This window comes from Macrosteles quadrilineatus, unplaced genomic scaffold (genome assembly GCF_028750875.1).
Source record: "Macrosteles quadrilineatus isolate MER2022 unplaced genomic scaffold, UCM_ALF_1.0 Scaffold_55__1_contigs__length_795759, whole genome shotgun sequence".
Lineage (NCBI taxonomy): Eukaryota > Metazoa > Arthropoda > Insecta > Hemiptera > Cicadellidae > Macrosteles > Macrosteles quadrilineatus.
Window position 1 is genome coordinate 19,206 of NW_026542648.1, and position 21,528 is coordinate 40,733.

The 21,528-nt window shown below is 34.4% G+C and overlaps 1 protein-coding gene across 1 annotated transcript; it reads left to right on the forward strand.

Moving 5' to 3' along the window:
* The first annotated feature begins 6,303 nt into the window (after positions 1-6,303).
* Positions 6,304-21,138, forward strand: LOC128981896 (transmembrane 7 superfamily member 3-like). Its single transcript, XM_054400883.1, has 8 exons — positions 6,304-6,585; positions 9,381-9,719; positions 10,777-11,042; positions 11,263-11,434; positions 13,089-13,253; positions 15,202-15,354; positions 16,248-16,508; positions 18,292-21,138. The coding sequence occupies exons 1-8, from the start codon at positions 6,489-6,491 to the stop codon at positions 18,489-18,491; spliced, it is 1,653 nt and encodes a 550-aa protein (XP_054256858.1). The 5' UTR covers positions 6,304-6,488; the 3' UTR covers positions 18,492-21,138.
* The last annotated feature ends 390 nt before the right edge of the window (positions 21,139-21,528 follow it).

Genomic DNA, 21,528 nt, shown 5'->3' on the forward strand with positions numbered 1-21,528 from the left:
TACAAGAAAAGACCCGTTGGTCAGGGCGGCATTTTTATAACTGCGGCCGTCGGGGATTTTGGGTGACAAAGCAAATTTTTCACTTTAAAATTACTTTTACTGATAAAACCTGTTAGGGAATTTTTTCGAGCCGATCTTTAATCCTCGCTATCGCCAAAAACATCTGCGACGATTGCGCAATAGAAAATCACGATTTTGCCGCGTTTGCGGGATACGATGATGGATTGATCTCAATGGCGAAGATAATATCACCGCGATCACCGAAGATATCATTATTTCGCCGCAGAAAATTCAACCGCGATTCCGTTCAAATCGATTGCAATTAAAGAATCATACATTTTTTCCTTTTTCCCTCTATACCACAGTATATGAAGAAAGTATTGTTTTCGTCATAATTTTCGAGTTTGATAAAATTTGGTATGTAGATACTAAACAATGTTATCTCCAGGTGTTTTTTTATTTAGATTTTTAATTGTGGGTTTCCCATAAAACCCCATAAATAAAGTTTACAGATCATTTGAACTTTCTCAAAAATGGCCCGAATGATTTTGATAAAATTGTATTATGTTATAGCCCTTTAGATTCTGAATCAAATGGTATAACTCCCATAGCTGTAAAAATGTTCGTTCTAAAGGTATTGTAACTTATGATATTTTCCCATTAAAATCCCGGTTTTGATTAAAGTTAGTATGTTATGTATGATACTTATAATTCTAAACAAAATAGTGCAACCACCCATTGTTGTAAAAATTACGGTTAAAAAGTTAATGGAACTATAGTTCCTCTCACCGCTTACCCATGATAAATGTTGTTGACAAGCTAATGGTAGAAAGTATGTGTCAGATTCCTGATACCATTTATTTACATCATGTTTATTCTCTTATCAATTAAGAAATTCCATAGCTAAAGCTCCATATGTGATGGACTAAAGTACGTGTATTGATACAACTGAGTCATACAAGGTGACATCAACTTGAAGTGTATGACCTTGAGAATAGTTTAAACAATAACAATAAAGTGACAGTCAGCAGTCCTTGTGCCACAACAATAAACACAGCTGACTGCTGACTAGGTCGTGTGTTGCTGACCTGTTTGACTAGATAGTAAGGCACTGTAGGCTGTGAACTACTTGTTCTCTTTATATCTTTAGGGAAGCTGATGATTTTGATAAGGGAACGTTAGATGGCAATGTGGTAAATGTTCAAATCCTTTTTGGAGCATTCAAAAAAGGGCTGACCTTACACAAAAAGCTAGTTGGTGATTACTGAATTATGATATTATTTGCCAACCGTAATTAAGGCTATCAGCGAACTAGTGGCGGGTGCCAATTAAAATAATTTGTGATCAACAAAGGCCGCACTAACCTCATATAAGTTCGCGATGGATTCTGGGTTGTTAAGTTATCTTACAAACATGTCCCCGTTGATTTTTGGATACTGAAGTAGACATTCATCTTTATGTACCAGCTTTTTTTTATTTTTTATAAAAATAACTTAGGTAGTTGAAAGAGCCAGCCACTGAATGTACAAATGTCTCAAATTCTATTATTCCCTTATTTTCTGTTACTATACTCCATTCCCAATATTTGGGCGGTTTGAGAGCCAATTCCCCACCACTTTTTTCTGACTTATGTATGTGGCAGCTGATTAATGTTTTGACAAATCTCAGCTGTTGAGCTATGTTTAAATGGTATAATCAAGGTGTGGAGGGGATGTATTTCTTCCCCTAAACCCGCCTAAATTTTATGATCTGATTTTAAGATGGTTGATAAGTCATAACGGCTGCTACAGCTTACAATGAGTCGTTCAGTATGATTTGGTTAAAAAGTTTGTGTATTTGACAGGAATCAGTAATTTACATCAGTGCAAAACTGTTCATTTAAAACTGGCGACATCTGTAACATGGGTATATAATGTCTAGTTGTATCAATAGTCAAAGATGCCACCTACTGCAGCTGTTGGATTAGGAGCTAAGGTCTCGCCTGTCGTTAAACATATATCAAAGGGTATGAGGAATTGGCTAACTTTAGAACTTGCTAACTCCATGTTAAATGCCCCTATGCAAATTTAATCCAAAAACACAGACAAAGTTGTATTGAACGAGAATTGATTCTGTATCATCTCGCAAACAGTTTTCAAAGGCAAATGCCGGGTAATGGTGATCTCTATCAGGGAGGTCATAAAAAATTGGTAAGTTGTGAGCCAGCAAAATATTCTTTCATCTCTTACAGCTGATCTCAAAGGGAAGTTATATTTGATTTTACACAGAGAAACAGGGATGATAATATGCGTTAACACACCACTTACTGTTTTCATTGCTCCAATATCTGTTTCTTCTCACAGCTTACTAACAATTTTTAGTCAGACTGGAGCAACATATTCAAAGGTAAGGTGACAAAGTGGCACAATCAAAGATCATAGTGATCTAAAGAAGAAAAGGTCGAAAGGTGGTGATCTAATCGTCTTGCACATGTTCAGTCACGACCTTAAAGCAACTCCAGTTAACATGGTAATGATATGATGTTTCAGAAAATCACAAGACTGTAGGTAAACATTAATAAATCAAAGTCAATCTTTGGGAACGAGCTTGTCAATATTATGGTGCTAGAGTGTGGAACTTTGGTCCCTGAAGTCCAAGGTTCATATCCCATTCATTACCAATGGATTTTATCTACTAGTGAAATAATGTGAAAACATTTCCAGGATTGAACGTACTAGAATGTGATGGTGGCAATGAAAGGTGTTTTTTTTTTTTTAAGTAACTATGAAGAAAGGTGGCCATTCTATTTGAGAGTGTGAGAGAATATAATGGCATCAAAGATCATGATATCACTACTATATTCCTATTAGAACAAAGTAACTATCTGAATCCATTAAGTATTATAAGGTGATATGACAGTGGAGTGAGAGGTGCCGATCTGATTGCCTTGACTTTGTAGACTTGATTGACTTTGTAAACGAGAACTTTCTTTGCACCTGAACTTCAACATTAAGGTTTCCCACCAGTACGAGAAACAATATCTCTATATCTCTATAACTCTATAAAACAAGTTAATTGATCTACAACTCGTATCTTTATTTCCTACTGGAGTTTGCTCGCCTAAGCTATCAGCATGAAACATGAGTACTGTAACACATATTTCAACAATAAATAGTAAAGTAGCCAAGATATTAGGCTACCTACTAATGTTAATACGAAATGACTTTCTATGTAATTAGATAAACAAACTCCTGTCATGAAGACCTATGGTAGTTTAAAATCCTGACAGTCACCAATGGATTTTAACCAGGTGATTAAGCCCATCTTAAGCTTTTTTAAGAAGTAAAAATAAAAGCAGCCTCTTCCAACCTTGCATTTGCCTATCCAGGAGGCCCCGGGTCTGTGCTTGGAACATATCTAGCAATTGCGGTGAGCTGGTACAGTAGGCTGCAAGAGGGAACTGTTGATAAAAATATAGTGGCAATCGCCAGGACTTATCCAAATGTTGCTTGTACCACATAACTATTTTTGACTTGTCATGAACTCATCTTCACGCGTTGAACGCTCTATCATAAACACTTTTTGTCTCTCAATGAAACCAAAACACAATCTTTGGTCTTTACGCTGAAAAACATTAAACAAGATGTGACCTCTGTTAAGCTCCTGGGTATTTGCATTGATACAAAACTGACTTGGAGCCCTCATATAACCTTGGTTTGCAGTAAACTTTCCAGAGTTATCTTCCTTTTGAGAAGCCTAAATAGTTGTCTAAATAAAAACTGTTTAAAAAAAGCCTATGTAGCTTTTTTCAAGGAGTTCTTTTGTAGGTATGGACTCAGACTCTGGGGTGGGTCTGCTGAAATTAATGAGGTATTGCTAATACAAAAAAGAGCTGTAAGAATCCTAGCAAACGCTGAGTATGATGCCCCTTGCAGACCTCTCTTTGTAAATGAGGAAATCATGACTGTATGTAGTTTGTATGTTTTTGTTTCAGTTGTGCATGTAAAAAATGATCTCCAGTCACTTAGTCGTAGGGGTGATTATCATATGTACAATACCAGAAATAAGAACAATATTGATGTACCTTATGTTAGGTTAAGCAAAACAAAAAGAAATTCCAGTCAGTTAAGCATAAGGCTTCTTAACCACATTTCTTGTACAGCTTGGAACCAAACCAACAGAAAATTCAAAAACAATCTCCGGGCACTTTTATTGGCTTTCCCACTCTATAAAACCAGCGATTTCTTCGACATTCCCAAGGAGACTGTGAGAGAGTTTTTCCTATGTACGTAAGTAACAGATTGTTTTGTTTTGTCTTGACAGTAGTTTTGTGCATGGTTTGTTTTTGGTTTTGTTTGCTGTGTGATTTTTGCATTTTAGTTCTAATTTTTATGAAAATTGTATATTGTTATTTGTTCTGACGATGCCTATTGCATTTCATGCCTAATGGAAAATAAAGCATTTCATTTCATTTCATTCACTTTCTCATAAGGTTGTCGATTCCCATAGTTAGGCTTAAAGTACATTTAACACGTATGCATCTGACTTTTCATCCATGAAGTTGTGTCACATCATCCCCCGATACCATTGTTAGTTTCATTTTATTGTTTTCATAGTAGGCCTACCGTTTTATGATTTTTAATGTCTGCGACTTGCATGTTTGTGTGTGTCTCTTTATAAGTTAAATGTGAATTCAATTTTCTGATGAAGCAAAATGATAACATCTTTCAACGTCTGAAGATTGTGTCCTATCAAGTTCAAACTACTTTAGCATCACAAGAAACATTACGCAGAATCAGATTATTTAAACCAATTTAAAATATATAGCCGTACATTGCTTATTTAGATTGTTAAGAACAATACCAGCTGTTTGTGATTTGGTGTGTTAGTGCCCATATTTAATCGATCAAAAAACGTAAACTTACACGAAGTCAGTTCGTAGGCAGGTTAACTTATACCTAGGCCTCAGGTAACTGGAAATACGCTAGAGGCAGGTATCCACCTGCCTGCCTACTTGCCTCATGGAAACGCGGCTTTAGAGCTACGGTAAAGGTTGATTCAGGGGTTGAACACTTAACTTAATCAGGGGTGTGGTGTTGACAGTTGACTAACTCAGCACAAGAGAAAAAAAGTGTGTTAGTGCCCATATTTAATCGATCAAAAAACGTAAACTTACACGATGTCAGTTGGCAGGCAGGTTAACTTACCTGCCTCAGGTAACTTGAAATACGCTAGAGGCAGGTAACCACCTGCCTGCCTACTTGCCTCATGGAAACGCGGCTTTAGAGCTACGGTAAAGGTTGATTCAGGGGTTGAACACTCAACTTAATCAGAGGTGTGGTGTTGACAGAGTTGACTAACTCAGCACAAGAGAAAAAAGTGTGTTGTTTTCATATAACACCATTGGTAAAAATATTGTGGTGACATACAACTAGTATTACAAATAACATTTAATTTAAACCTTGAACACCATTGATATTGGGGTAGAGGCTGGAGTGTTCTATATGGTTAAAAGGTTTCTGTTTTGTAACTAATGTGGCGGGTACACTTCCATATCTGTTGGCACAAACAACCGAATGAGTAATATTGATTATTCGATTGTTTAATTCCATATATCGTTTGGTTTGGTTAACCTTACCTAACTAACCAATCGATATATCGATCGATATTTTCATTTGGTTGTGTGTGCCAACAGATATGGAAGTATACCCTATGTGGCCGCTTCCAGAAGGAATATTTGTTATTGTTTGATATTTCAAATAGGCCTACCTTGTATTTGATCATTAAAATTTGATGTTGAATATTCAAAAGGACACCAATCTATTGGTTAAATTTTGACTACAGTAAATTAAAACTCATTAGCCTATCTTAAAACTGTTTCATAAAATTAACTTAATTTCAACCTTAACCTCATAAACTAATCGAAATAGATATTAAAGCTAAATGTTGAATTTCAAACCTTTAGTCAGTAATATTAAATTCCCAAATAAACTGTAAAAATAAATCAAAACAAAATAGCTGGAATATTATTTTGACGTGTAAAGATTAAGGCCTACCTTGCAAGAGGGCCACTCCTTTTTGCTCGCTGGCTAAGAATTTTTTCCACGACCGGAGTGTTTCCATTACGTGCAGCTTCCAATAACTCCTGATCCTTACCCATGGCCTACAATTAATATCATTTAATTCACAATTTTAATTTACGTGCACCATTCTAGTTTTTACTACACTATCACAATTTCATTGATCCAACACTACCATTTTTGTCACTGAGCGCTCCCAGTGGCCAGAAAGAGAATCATTTACTCATCAGCTGAATGTAGACGACCCAAAGCCAAGTTGTGATTTCTAATCAATAATCGTTGAGGCGTTAAAATTCCGTCGAGTTTAGTGATTGTGCAGTGATAATGTGATAATGATATGAAACTAGTTCTGATTGAGCATAATTTGAACAGGGTTTTAAAGAATGTGCATAATTTTGTGTTAAGGTTCCTTTAAAAGAGACACACATAATGAATTCATTTGGAGTCAGCTGTGTGTTGTTTATGTGTTTCCTAACCTCACTTTCGTCAGGGGAAAATATCTCGTACTTTAAAGAACGACAAAATGGTATGTTTTAAAAGCCGTAACTTGTATTAGCTTGGTGCATATTTGACTTTGAGTAAACTTAATCGTATAAACTATAAATCCTCCATCTACGTCTAACTTATTACACTTCAACATACAGCCCAGGTCCCTCTTGGTGGTAATCGCCCATTCTGGTCTTTTTATTGTCACCTAACTAATTATTATGAGAGACTTTACTTAATTCAACTAGAACTTACTAAGATTCCACAAATATCCATTGTACAATTTGCCGTTAGTCACTAACCCTAGATAAAATTGATGTGCAATTTGATAAGTTGAGCTTAACTTAGGTTGTCCACTTGCATCAAACCTTGAAATTTGTATGATGGTGTTGCACAACTCGGCTACCTAATAAACAAATAAATATCTAAATCAATATTCAGGTACGGTCCTAAATCAAAATAATAATAAGTTATAAGGACTGGGACGGTGGCGTCATCCTGTAATCCAACTAACTTACTAGGAGGTCAGGAATTGTGGATATTTATAGGCATGCACTGTGGATACGATACTCCCTAGTATGGATTAGCGTCTGCACTAGTGAGTTTTACGACTATCCACAGTACTATCCTGATAATTTTTTAGACTAATTCTTTTACCAAGGTAAAAATGTGGTTCGGATTCCACTATAAACTGTAGGTCCCTTAAGTTAGTTGCCATTAGCTATATGGGCTATTAATTAACAGCTGTGTTTAAGGAATATGCCTTAGTCACTAACAAGACTGCAAGATCGCGCCACTCATCCTACACTCATCTCTATTCATACTTGGCTTAAAATACCAAGGCCTACTGTGTATGGTCGCCATTTAAATGAAAAATATTAAAGTAATATTAAAATGTAGTTGCTGAGATAGGCATAGTATTTTGGAACAAAAACAATAACCGTTAAAGTATATCTAGGCTATAGGTAGTAGGCCTATAGGCTACCCCTTATCACATTAATTTAACTACCCATGTACCAGTAGTAGGCCTACTTGATACTTTTGTAGCTACTCAAATGAAAGTTTTTTTTTATATTCTAAAATTACCCTCAGACTCCTCTGTCCTCCGTCACATGTCAAATTCCCATCTACAACCACTTCGGCATTCTATCTAAATCTAGCAACACAGCTCTCGGGAAAACCTCTCTATACTGTTAACTTATTATTGTCGCATCCTCCTCCTTGCCGAATAATATAAAACTACGGCCTACCCAATTCTTAAACAATAATATCAGTTTATTGTCGTGAAACAGCAAAGCTAGTGAAACAGATGACATTGTAATTTCTTACAGTACGAGTATGGTAGCTAAGAAGTAAAAATTAAAACAGTCACTTTTCCAAAATTTTTTGAAGGGGGTAATTTAGACACCCTTCTATTGTGTAGGTCTATAGTAATTTATTTTTTATAAGGAATGGTTTGATTTCTTTCTTTTCCATATCATTGGTAACCTTAAAATAAGCAGGTATTTTAGACCATTGTGAAGCCTTAGACTCTTAAATAGTAGTGATCTTTCATAAAGGCATAGCCCATGCATTGTATACTGTACTGCAAATAATTTGTTGAACGTGTGGGGCATTGATGAATTTTAAACTTACTTCTTTTCCCTGCCTCAGGTACCTGGTCTATATATGGGCCTGATCTGTACGCATATTTCAGTAAACTATGCTGTACTAGACTCCCTCATGTCCGGCTAACTCGGCGTTGGACCCTTGGCTGCACAATTTAGCAGCTATTCACAACATGAAGGCTTAGGTACTTGGTACTTTAATCTGAAATCGCGACCATACGAATCCAGGTATTTCAATCCAAGAGTGAATGGAGCTGACTGCTCTATAATTACAAGGTTTGTTTTTTAAGTAGGGGCCGTTTTTGCATGTACGTAGCTCCGTAATTCGCCGCAACAAAGCTTCTCGTTTCTTACTTTCATCAAATATTGTGAACTCAGAATTACATGATTCGCAGCTATGTAGCTAACATGTAGGCTTCGCTTGGAGTGTTTTAAAAAATGTGTCGAATTATTGAACCTCCCACTGTGTGCGAGATGAGATCAGTGATACATTTTTTTTTTTATTAGGCCTACAAGAAACATCTGGGATGCGGACATTCATCGCCAGGTGACTGAAAGCTATTGCCTTTAAAGCAATGAAGCAATGAGTAAAGGTTAAGTGCGGGAATGGGTTAGAACTGACCAATCTGAGGTAGATATTATTTTTTGTGTTTACAATATGGCCGGAAAATAAAGAAATGTAGATTTTTGACAGTGAAAAACTCAATCGCAAACAAATATGTATTTTTGAGGGCAGCCTGGTCATCTGGTTCCGATTGAACTTGAGAGTTATAGTTGGCTCAAAACGTAGAGAGACACCCCCTCAGGTAGAATGGGCTGTCCTAATCCCCTGTTGACATACCCGTAGCCTTTATTAGTGGCATCCACCCTGGACTGCTGGAATTCCACAAAAATCTGTGTCACGCTATAGTTTGTAATCAATTGATACATTAGACCTACATAATCAAGTGACGGCTCATTTTTTCCTGCTTACTTAGACGAATAAAAACCAATTTTAATCATAGTTCTACGATGTACCTTTGCGTCATAACGCAGTTGTCGCTTAACTTAGCATACTATAAATATTACCGAGTGCTACTAAAAAACCTGTAATCTATGAGTCTATGGTATGTCAACAGGGGATTAAGACGGTCCATTCTATTTGAGGAGATGTCTATCTACGTTTTGAGCCAACTATACCTGTATTCAATTTTCATGTTCTTAAAATAATTTACTATTTTACTTTTAGCTAAAGAAATATTGCTGTCTTATAAAAGTTTAAAAAGCCCAATTGGTGATGGAGAAATTGTTGAAGAGATACATGAATTACAAGCAAACATGGACTACTACATCCACGCAGAATATATCCCGGACTGGGCTCAATTCATTGTTGTGCAAACTCATGTGTATCTTCACAACGTTACGCTTAGCTACACCATAAAGAAGGTAGAGGGCAAATATGTGACTGGACAAAACATTGGGCTTATGCAAAACGTTACTTCGGCTGAAACTGCTCAACTGTTTATACTGAATGAGAATCCGTTCAATGTCACAGCTTTGTTGACTATTGTGGCATACACTAAAAATGGTAAGCAAATCTTAAATCTTCTGTAGGTTAAATGAAAAGGTTACTTAAAGCTCTTTTTATAAAATCTAGAAAATGTATGATTTAAAAAAAATATCTTAACAAACCATGAACTCTGGTTATTTTTACATTTCACTACAAAAAAAGGTGATACAGGTCTTAACTCAACTTCTGTAACTCGTGTCTGTCGGCGATGTTCAAGATGGAAATTTACGCTGCTTAATTCAGGAGAAACTCTTTTCCCTGTACGGTACTACATGTTTTAGAATGCCATATACCAGGTGTAATTTATGCCTAACAAAATAATGAGAGTTCAAAACCCCAGTTTTTTAGAATATTGAACACATTTTCTCTTACGTTTTACTACATAGTGTACCATCTATTTGATTCCAATCAGCTGTCAAAGAAACAATCTTTTTGAATTGTTTACATTATGACTCCAAAAATAATAACCACAGAATATAGATACCTAAAGGTACCTTTAGGTGTCTATATTCTGTGATAATAACTCAACGTTAAGAAATTACCTTTGTTTGAATTTCATTAAAATATATTAATTTTATAGTAACTTTAATTAAGCTATGCACTGTTGATTGAAACTAGCCTGTTAATTTTTTTTAGTAGTAAGTTTGTTTATATAGAAGTAAGTGGGGCTATAGAATTTTATTTCTATATTCTAAAGTGGGCGTGTAACTATTTCCTAACCACATAATTATCATGTTTCCATTTCCTCTTGTCACAAAACACAGCTAAAAGCAAAGCAACTTGTTACTACACTATTACCATTATTTCACCAGTTTTCTATAACATGGAAATGTCAAATAAAAGTTTTTTTTTACAAATTTATAGGCTAAAATTGTATGTGGTAATTTTGAATAAATCATTTTTTTAGGTATAAATTGGGAAAACCCCCTAGTTAATATATTTACACTTAAACTGTGATTATGTACAAGAATGTGATACAAATAAATATTACTCTATTTAAGCTGATTATAAACTGTTTTGTTTAAAAATCCTACTTTGTCAAAAATGTCTAATACCTTGGTTTGCGTGGCCGTAGCCCCAGTGCCTGGAGGCTGCAACATAGAAGCATCAGTGCCAGTAGCCCCATGGCTAGGGGTGGGGGTGACAGGCCCCACTGTGGTAGTCACTAGTGCCCCAGCACAGGCACCTGCTGTCCTAGGTACCCCCGGCATCTGTGACCCCGTACTGCACTACCAGACGTACCACTTGTACCTACCAGAGAAGGACTTCACCTCCGACACGTACTTTCAGTTCATCAGCAAAATGCTCACCGTCAAGAGAATTACTGACAATGCACGGAAGGTGAGTTTGAAGTTTGAAAGTGTGTATAAACTATTTTGTTTACTAGTTTTATTACTAGATAATTAGTAGGATGAAAAAATTATTTGAAAAGGTTTTACAAATTTTAAGTGGTTTAAAAACAAGACCAGCGTACGTCACAGAATAATCAAAAATTTATCTTTTTTTCTTGGATTTTGCTGTGTTTTTGTTCTGAGCTACACCGGCTGTACATGTTACACAGGTACCTGACCTTGGATTCAACCCACTAAAGCATGTGTTCAGTGCGTACCATGGCACAGGCTCTGTGTTTGCTGTAGTAGTGTCCTCTTCCTCTGCCCAGTACGCTGCGTATGTTCCTGCTCTCAGCTATACCTGCAGTCCGTCACGCTATACTGACACCTGCCAAGTTCTAAGTAAGTGTTATTTATTTCTTTTAACTGCTAGATTCTGACCTTAGTAACGTTTCATGGGTTTTGGAAAGTACTCCATTGTTTGAAAATGGTATTTTAGCTGTTTTTGTTGATTAAGTAGTACTTGAGCTTTGATTTTTATGTTTTTACTTTCTCTCAGTTGCAGCATATCCAACCAATTAGCTTTTCCATTGTTTAAACTAAAACACCGGTTTTTGAAAATATTTTTTTCCAACTCTAGGCTGTGATCATTTAGGAGCAATTGCGTCCTCAGCATTCAATTTCAGGTGGGGACGTTCTCCTACCCAGTAAAATGAAAAGCCTATAACATGTTTTTAGTTACATTTCAGCATTAAAATATTTATTTGCATTGTAAAAATTTGTTACATTGTATAAACCAAAGGTAATATAAAATTATGTCCTATTACATTACGCAAGGAGGTCCACCTTGATATTTTGGGATGGATACAGATATGATCTAACAAGGTAAAAAAAGATTAACGGAAAAAGACAAACAGAGGTAACAGAAAAGTTAATTTTCTATAGGACTTCGTCCCACTTGGGCTTGATGCATTTATAGAGTTTCCTTACAAACATTCAGTGACACAGACCATTTTCTTTATTACGGTTTAAATTGGGATTGTAATTTAATAGCTGATCCTTGTCTGTTGAATGTTTAATCACAGCCAGATGGCAAACGTGATACAAAACAATTTATGAAAATGGATTTTAAATAGGCTATTTTTTATATAATTGTTAACAGGTAAACACCCTTGTTATGGTGTACACTAAAAATAAACAAATTTAATTTAAACATAACATAGTGGATTTAATTAAAAATAGGTATTTACCTTCGTCTACAGCTCAATCTGTTGTAACTTGAGTTACGGCCGTTTCCAGTTCAGATCGTGGCAATGTCAACCGGTACCGTGTGTGCGACAGGCCTGTTTGTTATGTTTTCGTTATTAATTGTAAAAGTAAAATGTTATTCGTGTTTGTGTTTCGTGTTTCAACTATGACGACGCTACTTCAGCTGAATGTTCAACGTCTGACGATGGCATTATAATGCCGAAACGGCCGTAACTCAAGTTACAACAGATTGAGCTGTAGACGAAGGTAAATACCTATTTTTAATTAATATCACAGCTCAGGGGCTAAAAATGGATTTTAATAGTGGATTTATTTTACCTTGGAAAATTTTGAACTGTATTTAAATGTTCAATTTGAGCACAGTCTCCTTGTTACATCCATTTTTGTAATTTAAATAATGCAGTGATAAGAACCGAACTTTGTAAGAGTAAATATGCATCAATGCCCTCATTAATTGTTTAAATATAGTTTTAATTTTCTCTGTTAATAGTAGTTAAATTTCTCTTCAGAAAGTGTCCCCTATATTGGACCATGTGTTTCTATAAATTTGAGTTTTAAAAATGTCCACTTTTTCTAAAAGGGTACAACTTTTAAACGACCAGCTGTGAGCTTATTTCCTTAAAATTGCACATGGGTTCTTCATTGACTTTTGCCTATTTATTTTTTCTTAAAAAAAATTATTGATGGGCTGGTTTTCCCAGTCATCCTAATGAAAAGTTTGTAAACTAATCAAACACAACTGGAACATAAGTTTATCTAACTAAGTTACCCTTCTTGTCTGTTGTAGCATCGACATTCTCACGAGCGCTGTGTGCGTTGGTTTTGTTCATCGGTCTGTTTGTTTGTTTCTACGGTCACTCCTTCTTCCAAACGGAGCTGTTCTTGTTCAGCACCCTTGTAGGAAGTATGATCACCTATGTCATCGTAGCACCCCACGGCTTGTCCGATGCAGGTATGTGTTCAACGAATATATTTTACAAATATTGTATAATCTTTAGGGCAAAGATGGTATTTCGAGTGTTTATTAATTTATTTTTTTTTCTTTTTATTTGTATAAGCTTGGGTGTTTAGTAAAATGCACTCTATGAATGACTGTTGGGACAGAGCATCAGAAGAGCGACTAAGCTTTGTGAACGATCTCCCTAAAAAGAGTCGCTCTTCTGTTTTGACTCATAGATTGATACATTAATGACAATGTAAAAAAAAATCATTTTTCTGATCATTTTCCAATCTATGAACTTAAAAATCTTAAAGAGAGTAAATATTTATGGGTTGCATACTTTCACCATAGCCTATACTGTACAACTTCTTGACCATGATTATTGCGCAGAATACTCTCATTTTTGCTATGATATATTGAACTTACCTTAATATTAAAAAGTTTCAAAAAACAGTATATTTTAGGATTAAACTATTAAAATACTTGATTTTCTTAAATATTTTAAGTCAATGCCATTATTGTAGCTTCTGCAATCTAAAAGAGGAGAGCAGTTAATTTCAAAGAGTCGTTCACAGAGCTTAGACGGTGTTCCTCCCCCCCCCCTCTCTGACTCAACCCTTCTTTGAGCTTAACTTTCTGAGAGTGTCTTTACCGTGTGAGTAAATTGGTTCAAATGAAAATTGTTTAAATCTTTAGGTACCAATTACCTTAGATAAAAAAAGGGGAAAAGTGTAGTTAAAACTTAAATTAGACGGACCCTACAGCCTATATTAAATTTATTATTGTGAGAAGAAAAGATTTAAATTTGATCAAAGAAGTAGACCTACTTTGATTGTAACAATGGAAGCTACTGAGCTAGTTTTGGTTAGAAACATCAAGTGTACAGTGATTGTGTGAGGTGACACAGATGAGTCATCATGACTCATGTATTATCTATGAGGCGTAGATATCAGTTTTTGTTGTTGAACATTTCATATCATTAACTACAATAACAACAGTTACTTTTGGCTGTCATTTGATTAAATACAAACATATACAATACAAATAAAATACAACCCTACAAATAAAACAAAATATTTGCTGTACCGGTACCTAAATTTTAGATTTTTCTTTTTCCTACGTATTGTTGAATTTAGGAAAATTACCATTTAAAAACCCTGTGTTTTTAAATATTTGTCATATTTGATTTGTACTAATACAATTGGAAAATTGTTGATCAAATTTATTCAGTGCAACTTATTAATAATTGTTTTCCCCACTTAATATACACACACATAATTTTACAGAAAAATATATATACAGTATGATAAATTATAGATGTGTTATAATAAAAAATTAAAAATTTGTTTTATTGATTTTTTCCTAAAACAGGGCTCTACCCTCTGTTAAGTAATATTTAAAAATAAAATATTCTTTTTCAAACTAAAAGTGGTAGATATCTGGTTAAACAGAGGACTTTTAGGGGAAAGTTTTGTTTATCATCTCTTGATTTTGACCTATGAACCATTTTTTGACAATCAATTGAATGAACCAGACAATCAGTTCAAAAGGGACGTGGAATTTCTCCTCCTGGCCAACCCATTTGACAGTGTAGATAATTTTCTTAAACTAATAAAAGAATATGAAATACTTTTTTGACTAATAGTTTGATGAGTGTGATGTTTTACTTTCACCCTTTGCATGGCGAGTTTCAGGTACAGTACTCTTTCCCTTGTTACGTGACATATTTATGTTTTCTCTTTCAGATGATGTTGAAGGAATTGTTTTATTTATAATGATCTTTTGACATTTATTTCATAATGTATTATAACGTAGCAAGACGTTTTCCAATGACTTATGTAAATTGAGTTCTAAAGGAAATAAAATTATCTTATGTCTTTTCACAGTTGGGTACCTACTTAATTAATGTAAACTATGTTGCTAGAGAACATAATGTGAGTTACTGTTGTTGTTGTTGCAGCCAACATAGGGATAGCCACTGTGGGAGGAGTGACGTTGGCCGGTCTGTGGTTGTTGTTGTGGTGGGTGTTTGGCTCCCCGTTGCTGTCTGTTGTTATGGCCCTGTCTACACTAGGCTACCTGGTTGCTTCCGTTGTCATATACTTTCCAATAGGTAAGCCTCCATAGTTTTTAATTCTAATCAAGTAATTAATTTACTAAATGTTTTTTGAAAACTAATTATGAATTCCCTCGCAAAATACAACTTTGGAATCTAGTTGATTTATTTAATAAATTGTACTCAAGTTTAAAATCTAGCCTGGATGTTAATATGCAATTTAACAAAAGAAGAGTTGTGTCATTGTAGTCTACTTTTCTTGTAAACATTTACGTTTTCAGTTATTTTCCTCTAACTCAAAAATTTGTGGTTTTTTTTTTCAAGATAAGAGTTACGTATAACGACGAATAAATAGTGACATTTTTATTCTAAACTGGTTGCTACTTTTAACATTGAAATAGATTGTTTAGTTTTATTCATAGCCAAAGTTAGTAGGTACTTATCTAAGGAGGTAAGTTAATTTTGTTTGTTTTTAGATCTTACCTATACCTAAAACGTCTTGATTCAAAGATGCAAGTTATGCAATCAAAATTACAATATACATATTTTTTTAGATTATTCCATAGACTAAGCAACACAAGTAGACTCCTCATCCCATTGTAAATTTTGAAGCTTGTTTTTTGCGTCTAGTTCATGTACGTCCACACTGATCGCTAGTGTAGACAACATTTTGTTTCTATTATTTTAGGGTTATTTTCATGATTTTTGCTTTACTGTTTGGTTATATAACTAGGAGACCAGTTATTGTTTATGATTATATCGCTTTATTAGGTTAAACGAGGTTTTAAATTACTGCAATAACAAGAAACAAATTGTAAACAAAACATAACCTATGTAGTTGGACGTACAGAACTAACAATCAAATTGGCTTCAGCTGTTCCATTAGGATGACTAATCTACTAAGGGAGTATGTTTTATCTATGATTATTCATACTATTTTTTTTTTCTAGTGAACCAAGCGTATCTGGTACATGATATGGACTACTGGATGTGTTTCACATGCCTGGTGATATTGGTTGGGTTGATGTTTGCTCGACACCCAGACATAGTCAACATCGTGGCATGTGCAGTGGTTGGCTCGTACGCTGCCATAGTCCCCATAGACCACTATGTGGGTGGCAATCTCAAGTATATCTTCATCAACACCATGCGACGAGCCACAGTCCCCGGCTTCGGGGAGGCCATCATTGACCCTCCGTTCCAGATGAAGGGTAAGTCTTTCGTTTGTAACATTTTTTGTATGCTACACCAGGTTGAAAAATAAAATAATAAAAAATATAAAAATAATAACATAAAAATTTTGTTTAGCACTTCATTTTTTAAGTTTGACTTAATTGACTTGATTTGTGATTAAGTATGTCAATTAAGGTAAGTTACCCATACTCTATACCTTTTTTGCAAAAAGAAATAGTCTTAATCTCCTAAAATTTAAAATTAACTTAGGCCTACTTTCAATTTTCATTTTAATATTTAAATACTATTTCAGGTTAAACTTGAGGTAGTTTCTTATTTCCCAGAAGTATTCTATTAAATACTTGAACCTCTAGATAGTATTAGACCAGGGTTCTCCTAAACATATTTGTGAACAATGCCACCCACTGGTGTTGAAAACTACTCTTACAAAAATTAAATTAAAAACAATTTACTTTAGTTTGTAATTATTTTGGATGAATAGGCTGTATATAACTGTGCATCATGTAAATGGTAGATAACTCGTCTATACTTCTTCATACATAAAAAAATCACATGAAGAAGGTCAAGAATGTACATGATAAGAGAAACAACATTTTCAAAGAAATACTAATGAAAAATCAAAAGAATAGTTTCAAATGGTTAAAGCTGATATGTTATGAATGCCAGACCACTGTGACAGATCAAATTAAACAATAACAATTTTGTAAAACTAAAACGCAACAAAACAGCTGCAACACAGGTTGAAGTGTATCATTAACCTGTCGGCTGTTGTAGCCAATGGCTGAGTGTCATTACGCAACTATAAACTGTTTCCAATCAATTCAGTGAGATGATAAATCATGGTCCACATTGTCATTGTGTCTCTCCCCTAGTTATTGTCACCCTCCCCTACCCTTGTACCCCTCTACCCCTAGCTCACACTCAGCCTATGTTGACCCCACAGATATAAAAACATCCCTAATTGTAATCAGTTTAGCGTTTATCCAAATGAATAGTGTATCTTGTAGTTTCCATGTTTATCCTTTTAGTCCCAGCTTATAAGATCTGAGACCTGAGGTGTGCTTTTGGGGAGAAAATATTTACTTTGTTTAAATTTTGAGAAGAACCAAAATATTTAGTGGATTGAATTGGAGTGTATTTTATGTTGCAAACATTAATATCAATGTTTCAACGTCCTAGGATATATAAATGGTTTCAAACTTATAGGATAAGATAATATTTGTATGATGTTATTTTATTTATTTTCCAAGTGGCAAAAAAGTAAAATATTGAACTATCTAAGTTACCTTGTTTTACAAGCGAATGACAAAGCCATATCGGTAGCTAATTTTTGGAAAAGCGAAGTCTGATTTCCGGACACGGAAAGTAAGTAAGTACCTTGTTTGGCAGCCTTTGTTCTTGCGGAATTTGTAGTTTACTCCAACATTTTCGCCACAGCTTGTGGCATATTCAGGGAGTTAGTATATATTTTCTTTTTAAATTATCTACATATAAAAATTTTATTAGTTCACTGAAAGGGTAAATCTGTGTATATAGTGTAAATAATGTATAAAGAACATAAAATTACAAACTCCTGAAGATGCCACACACCGTGGTCAAAAAAGCATTACATGGAAATAGTAGAGCCAACAGTATGACTCTTAGACCATTCGCCGGCTGCCTGAGCTGCTCCTCAATAGACTGAAGGTACAAGACTGTTGGTGCCTCACTCTGGCCTGTGTTTTACCATAGAAGCTAGTGGTAATGATTAGTTCTACATTTTTACTGTTGATGGTTTCTAAGCTGTTGTCTCTCCCACAGACTTGATCCTAGCCGCAGTGTGGGTAGTTCTAGCAGTCACAGGATTGGTGAAGCAATCTCAGAGGTTCTCAGGAGACAGACCGGCCTTCCCCCCGTCCTCCCACCCGTGGGGTACGCCTCTCCCTCCCTCTACGCCACGGACCAGTGCCGAGCGTAAGCCTCTACTGGCCTCGCCTGGCAGTGACAGCGTCTTCTCATAACCTTCTGTATCTCTATTTATCTCTGTATGTATGTTGCCAACTTTCTCCCAGTTGTTCTTGGGTTAACGTACAGTTTATTGATTTTTTTCTTAGGCACTAAGGGGATTCATTACTGAAAATCATTCAAAATATTTGTTGTTTGAAAAGATGTTTGTTCATCAAGATGTTCTTTTCTTGAGAATCTATAAAATTCCATTATTTATTATTGTCATTATTTTAAAATTAAAAAAACATAGTGCAGAGTACTGCTGCATGGTTGCCTGCTGGCCACAGAGAAGTAAGCTACAGAGGAATCTTGCATATGGGACGACCGTATCCGGTATGTTGTGCCAGAAATATACTGGTAAAGAGCAAGGAAGAACCTGATCAGCGAACACTTAGGGAAAATTCCTATGGCGTAGGGTCTTCCTCCTCCGTGAGCGTTGTAGTACATGAGGGCAAGGAGGGCGGTGTTTGACTTTGCCCTAGACACCAGTGACTAGTGCTAGACACCATTAAATGTTTTCTGTGTACCTAACTTCTCTGTGCTTTGGCACAACCTGGAAATTAAGTGCTTGGAAATTAAGGTATAAATTTACTAAAACAAATTAGAGAATTATTAAATGGTAAAATATGTTAATTACTACTTCTTATCTTATTGTTACAATAATTCTATATTACTACCTAAATTTGTTATTGAGTTTTTGGCTTATAAAATCAGACCTAAATTATAAATATTGGGCTAGTAAAGCTTGGACTGTATAAATTGTTGGTAACACTTAGTTTTTTATTTATTTATTCATATAAAAACAATTTTTAGTTTTTTGTACACTTATTATTTTCAGTTGTGAATCCCCTTAAAAATCAGCCCTTCAACCCATCTTATTCCAACTTATATTTTTAAAGGTTTCCCTTGATAAACATTTGCTAATCTGATTTTTAAATATTTTTTATATCGGGGGCACATTGTTGAAATGCACAACTTTCAATTTTCCAAAACATTAATTATGCTTACCTTATCTGTAAACTGAAATTAGAAAAACTACCTTTGGAAACTACCATAATGGTTTTGATGTCAGATGATTTCTACAATGGTATTGAAGAAGAGTATTAAATAATTCTCAAATCTCCGTTCTAAGTCTTTGGTGTCATATGTTTAGATATAAGGGAGAAAGTTTTATCATAATGTATTTTAGTGATATAAACATAAGAGATATTCTATTTTGACTACATTCACTGTTCTGTTAGATACAGTATTGTCAAGGTAAGTTTTGTCACATGTTTTACCACCAGACATTTGCTTTTAAATGTCGAGTGATTTTGTCATCATTTGTGTTGGTTTTCACTGAAAGTCGTGCATGAAACAAATATTGAGCTATGCTATAAACGGTTTAATTTAACAAACCAAATAGTAAAATGTTTTTATGTTTATCAATAAAATCACTAATCATTTAAAGATCTTAATTTGTATAAATTATATTCTGAAATAAAAATTGTATAATGGCTTCAAGCCTATGGTTTGGATTTAGGTGGTTATATTTCACCTTCATTGTAGGCCTAATAATGATATTAAGAATGCTTATTGAATGAATCTGTGATAAACGAAAGAAAGTAGTTTAGAACTATAAATATTAGACTGACTACTTTACGTTTATTTTTGTTTCAATTTAGAAACATTCCAGTTCAGTCAGCTTTGTATTTGTAAGATTTAAATAGCACAGTTATTTGTAACATTACTCAATATAAAATTTGTCATATTGTTACTTATTAATCTTGCGTAAGTGTATTATTAGTTATATAAATATTTATAGGTTATAGTTATTCTTAAATGTTTTGCATGATTAACAGTGTAAAAATGTATTCTGATCTTATATAGCATATATGTACAGTACTGAGATATACAGTAATATAATACGTTTTTGTATGTGTTAAAGTGAATTGCACAAAGCAGTTATCATTAGTTAATCAATTTATCTCGGAATAGGGCTGCCATATTAAGTAGAGTGAAAGCAATTATAAACTTAGAGGATTCACATGATATCTAATTTTATTTTATAAGTTACATCTTGTTGTTAAAATTACCATTGTGATTTGTCTCACTAAAGAAAAATTATACCTGTTATAATTGTTTATTTTATTTAGTGTTTTTTTACATTTTCAAGTTTTACGTTAAACATTTAGAGGAGCTTAAAGATGTTATAGTAGGGCTTTTTTCAGAATTTGGTATTTATTTATGTCCTAGGATCCTTTTCTTAGAGTCCCAGGATTAATAGACACAAGAAAACTAACACTGATGTATTTTATCCTAATATTGGACTTCTAAAGAGAATCTATCTTTTTCAAAGGTTGGGTATTTTTTCTCTTCAACCTATTTACTGAAGAGGTTTCATACAGATGAAATATCAGTGTTTTATTTATTTTGTGACTTTTTGCTGTAAATCTATTACTACCTGGACTCTAAATCTTCTCAGATAACCTAGCCAAACTCTATCCCTTTTCAATAAATTTCCTCTTCAAGCAGTAATCTATGGCAACCCTCTCAGTAAATGATTACAGAACACATAAATAATAGTCAATTGTATCACTTGATGGTGTTTCACTATGATATTAGTGTGTTATGCTGTGTAATGTATGTTTTATCTCAGTAAACTGATGTATTCGTGTTTAACTGAGTTTGTTCATCCCTCTTCATCACAACCCTATAACTGCCCTTCACACTTGAAGCACTTTAAACCTCTCACAACCCTTCTTTCAACACAACCCCTGGTGGAACTCATTTTTCTTTCATTGAAACAGATTTGCAGGAAATCTGTTTTCTAATTAATATTTTCCAAAAGTTTGGTTATTACTTAATGGTAGTTTAGTTTGTTGTAATTTCTGATCTTTTTTATTGTATTGTTTTATTTAGTGGCTTTAATGAAATAATATTCTAACTAACTTAAATAATATTCTACGGTATAATAGTAAAATGTTTTTTTTCCATTAGTAGGTCTTATGTGAATGCCACCAATGGTAGTATGATTGTTTTCTGTAGGCCTTTAATTACTTAATTAAAGCT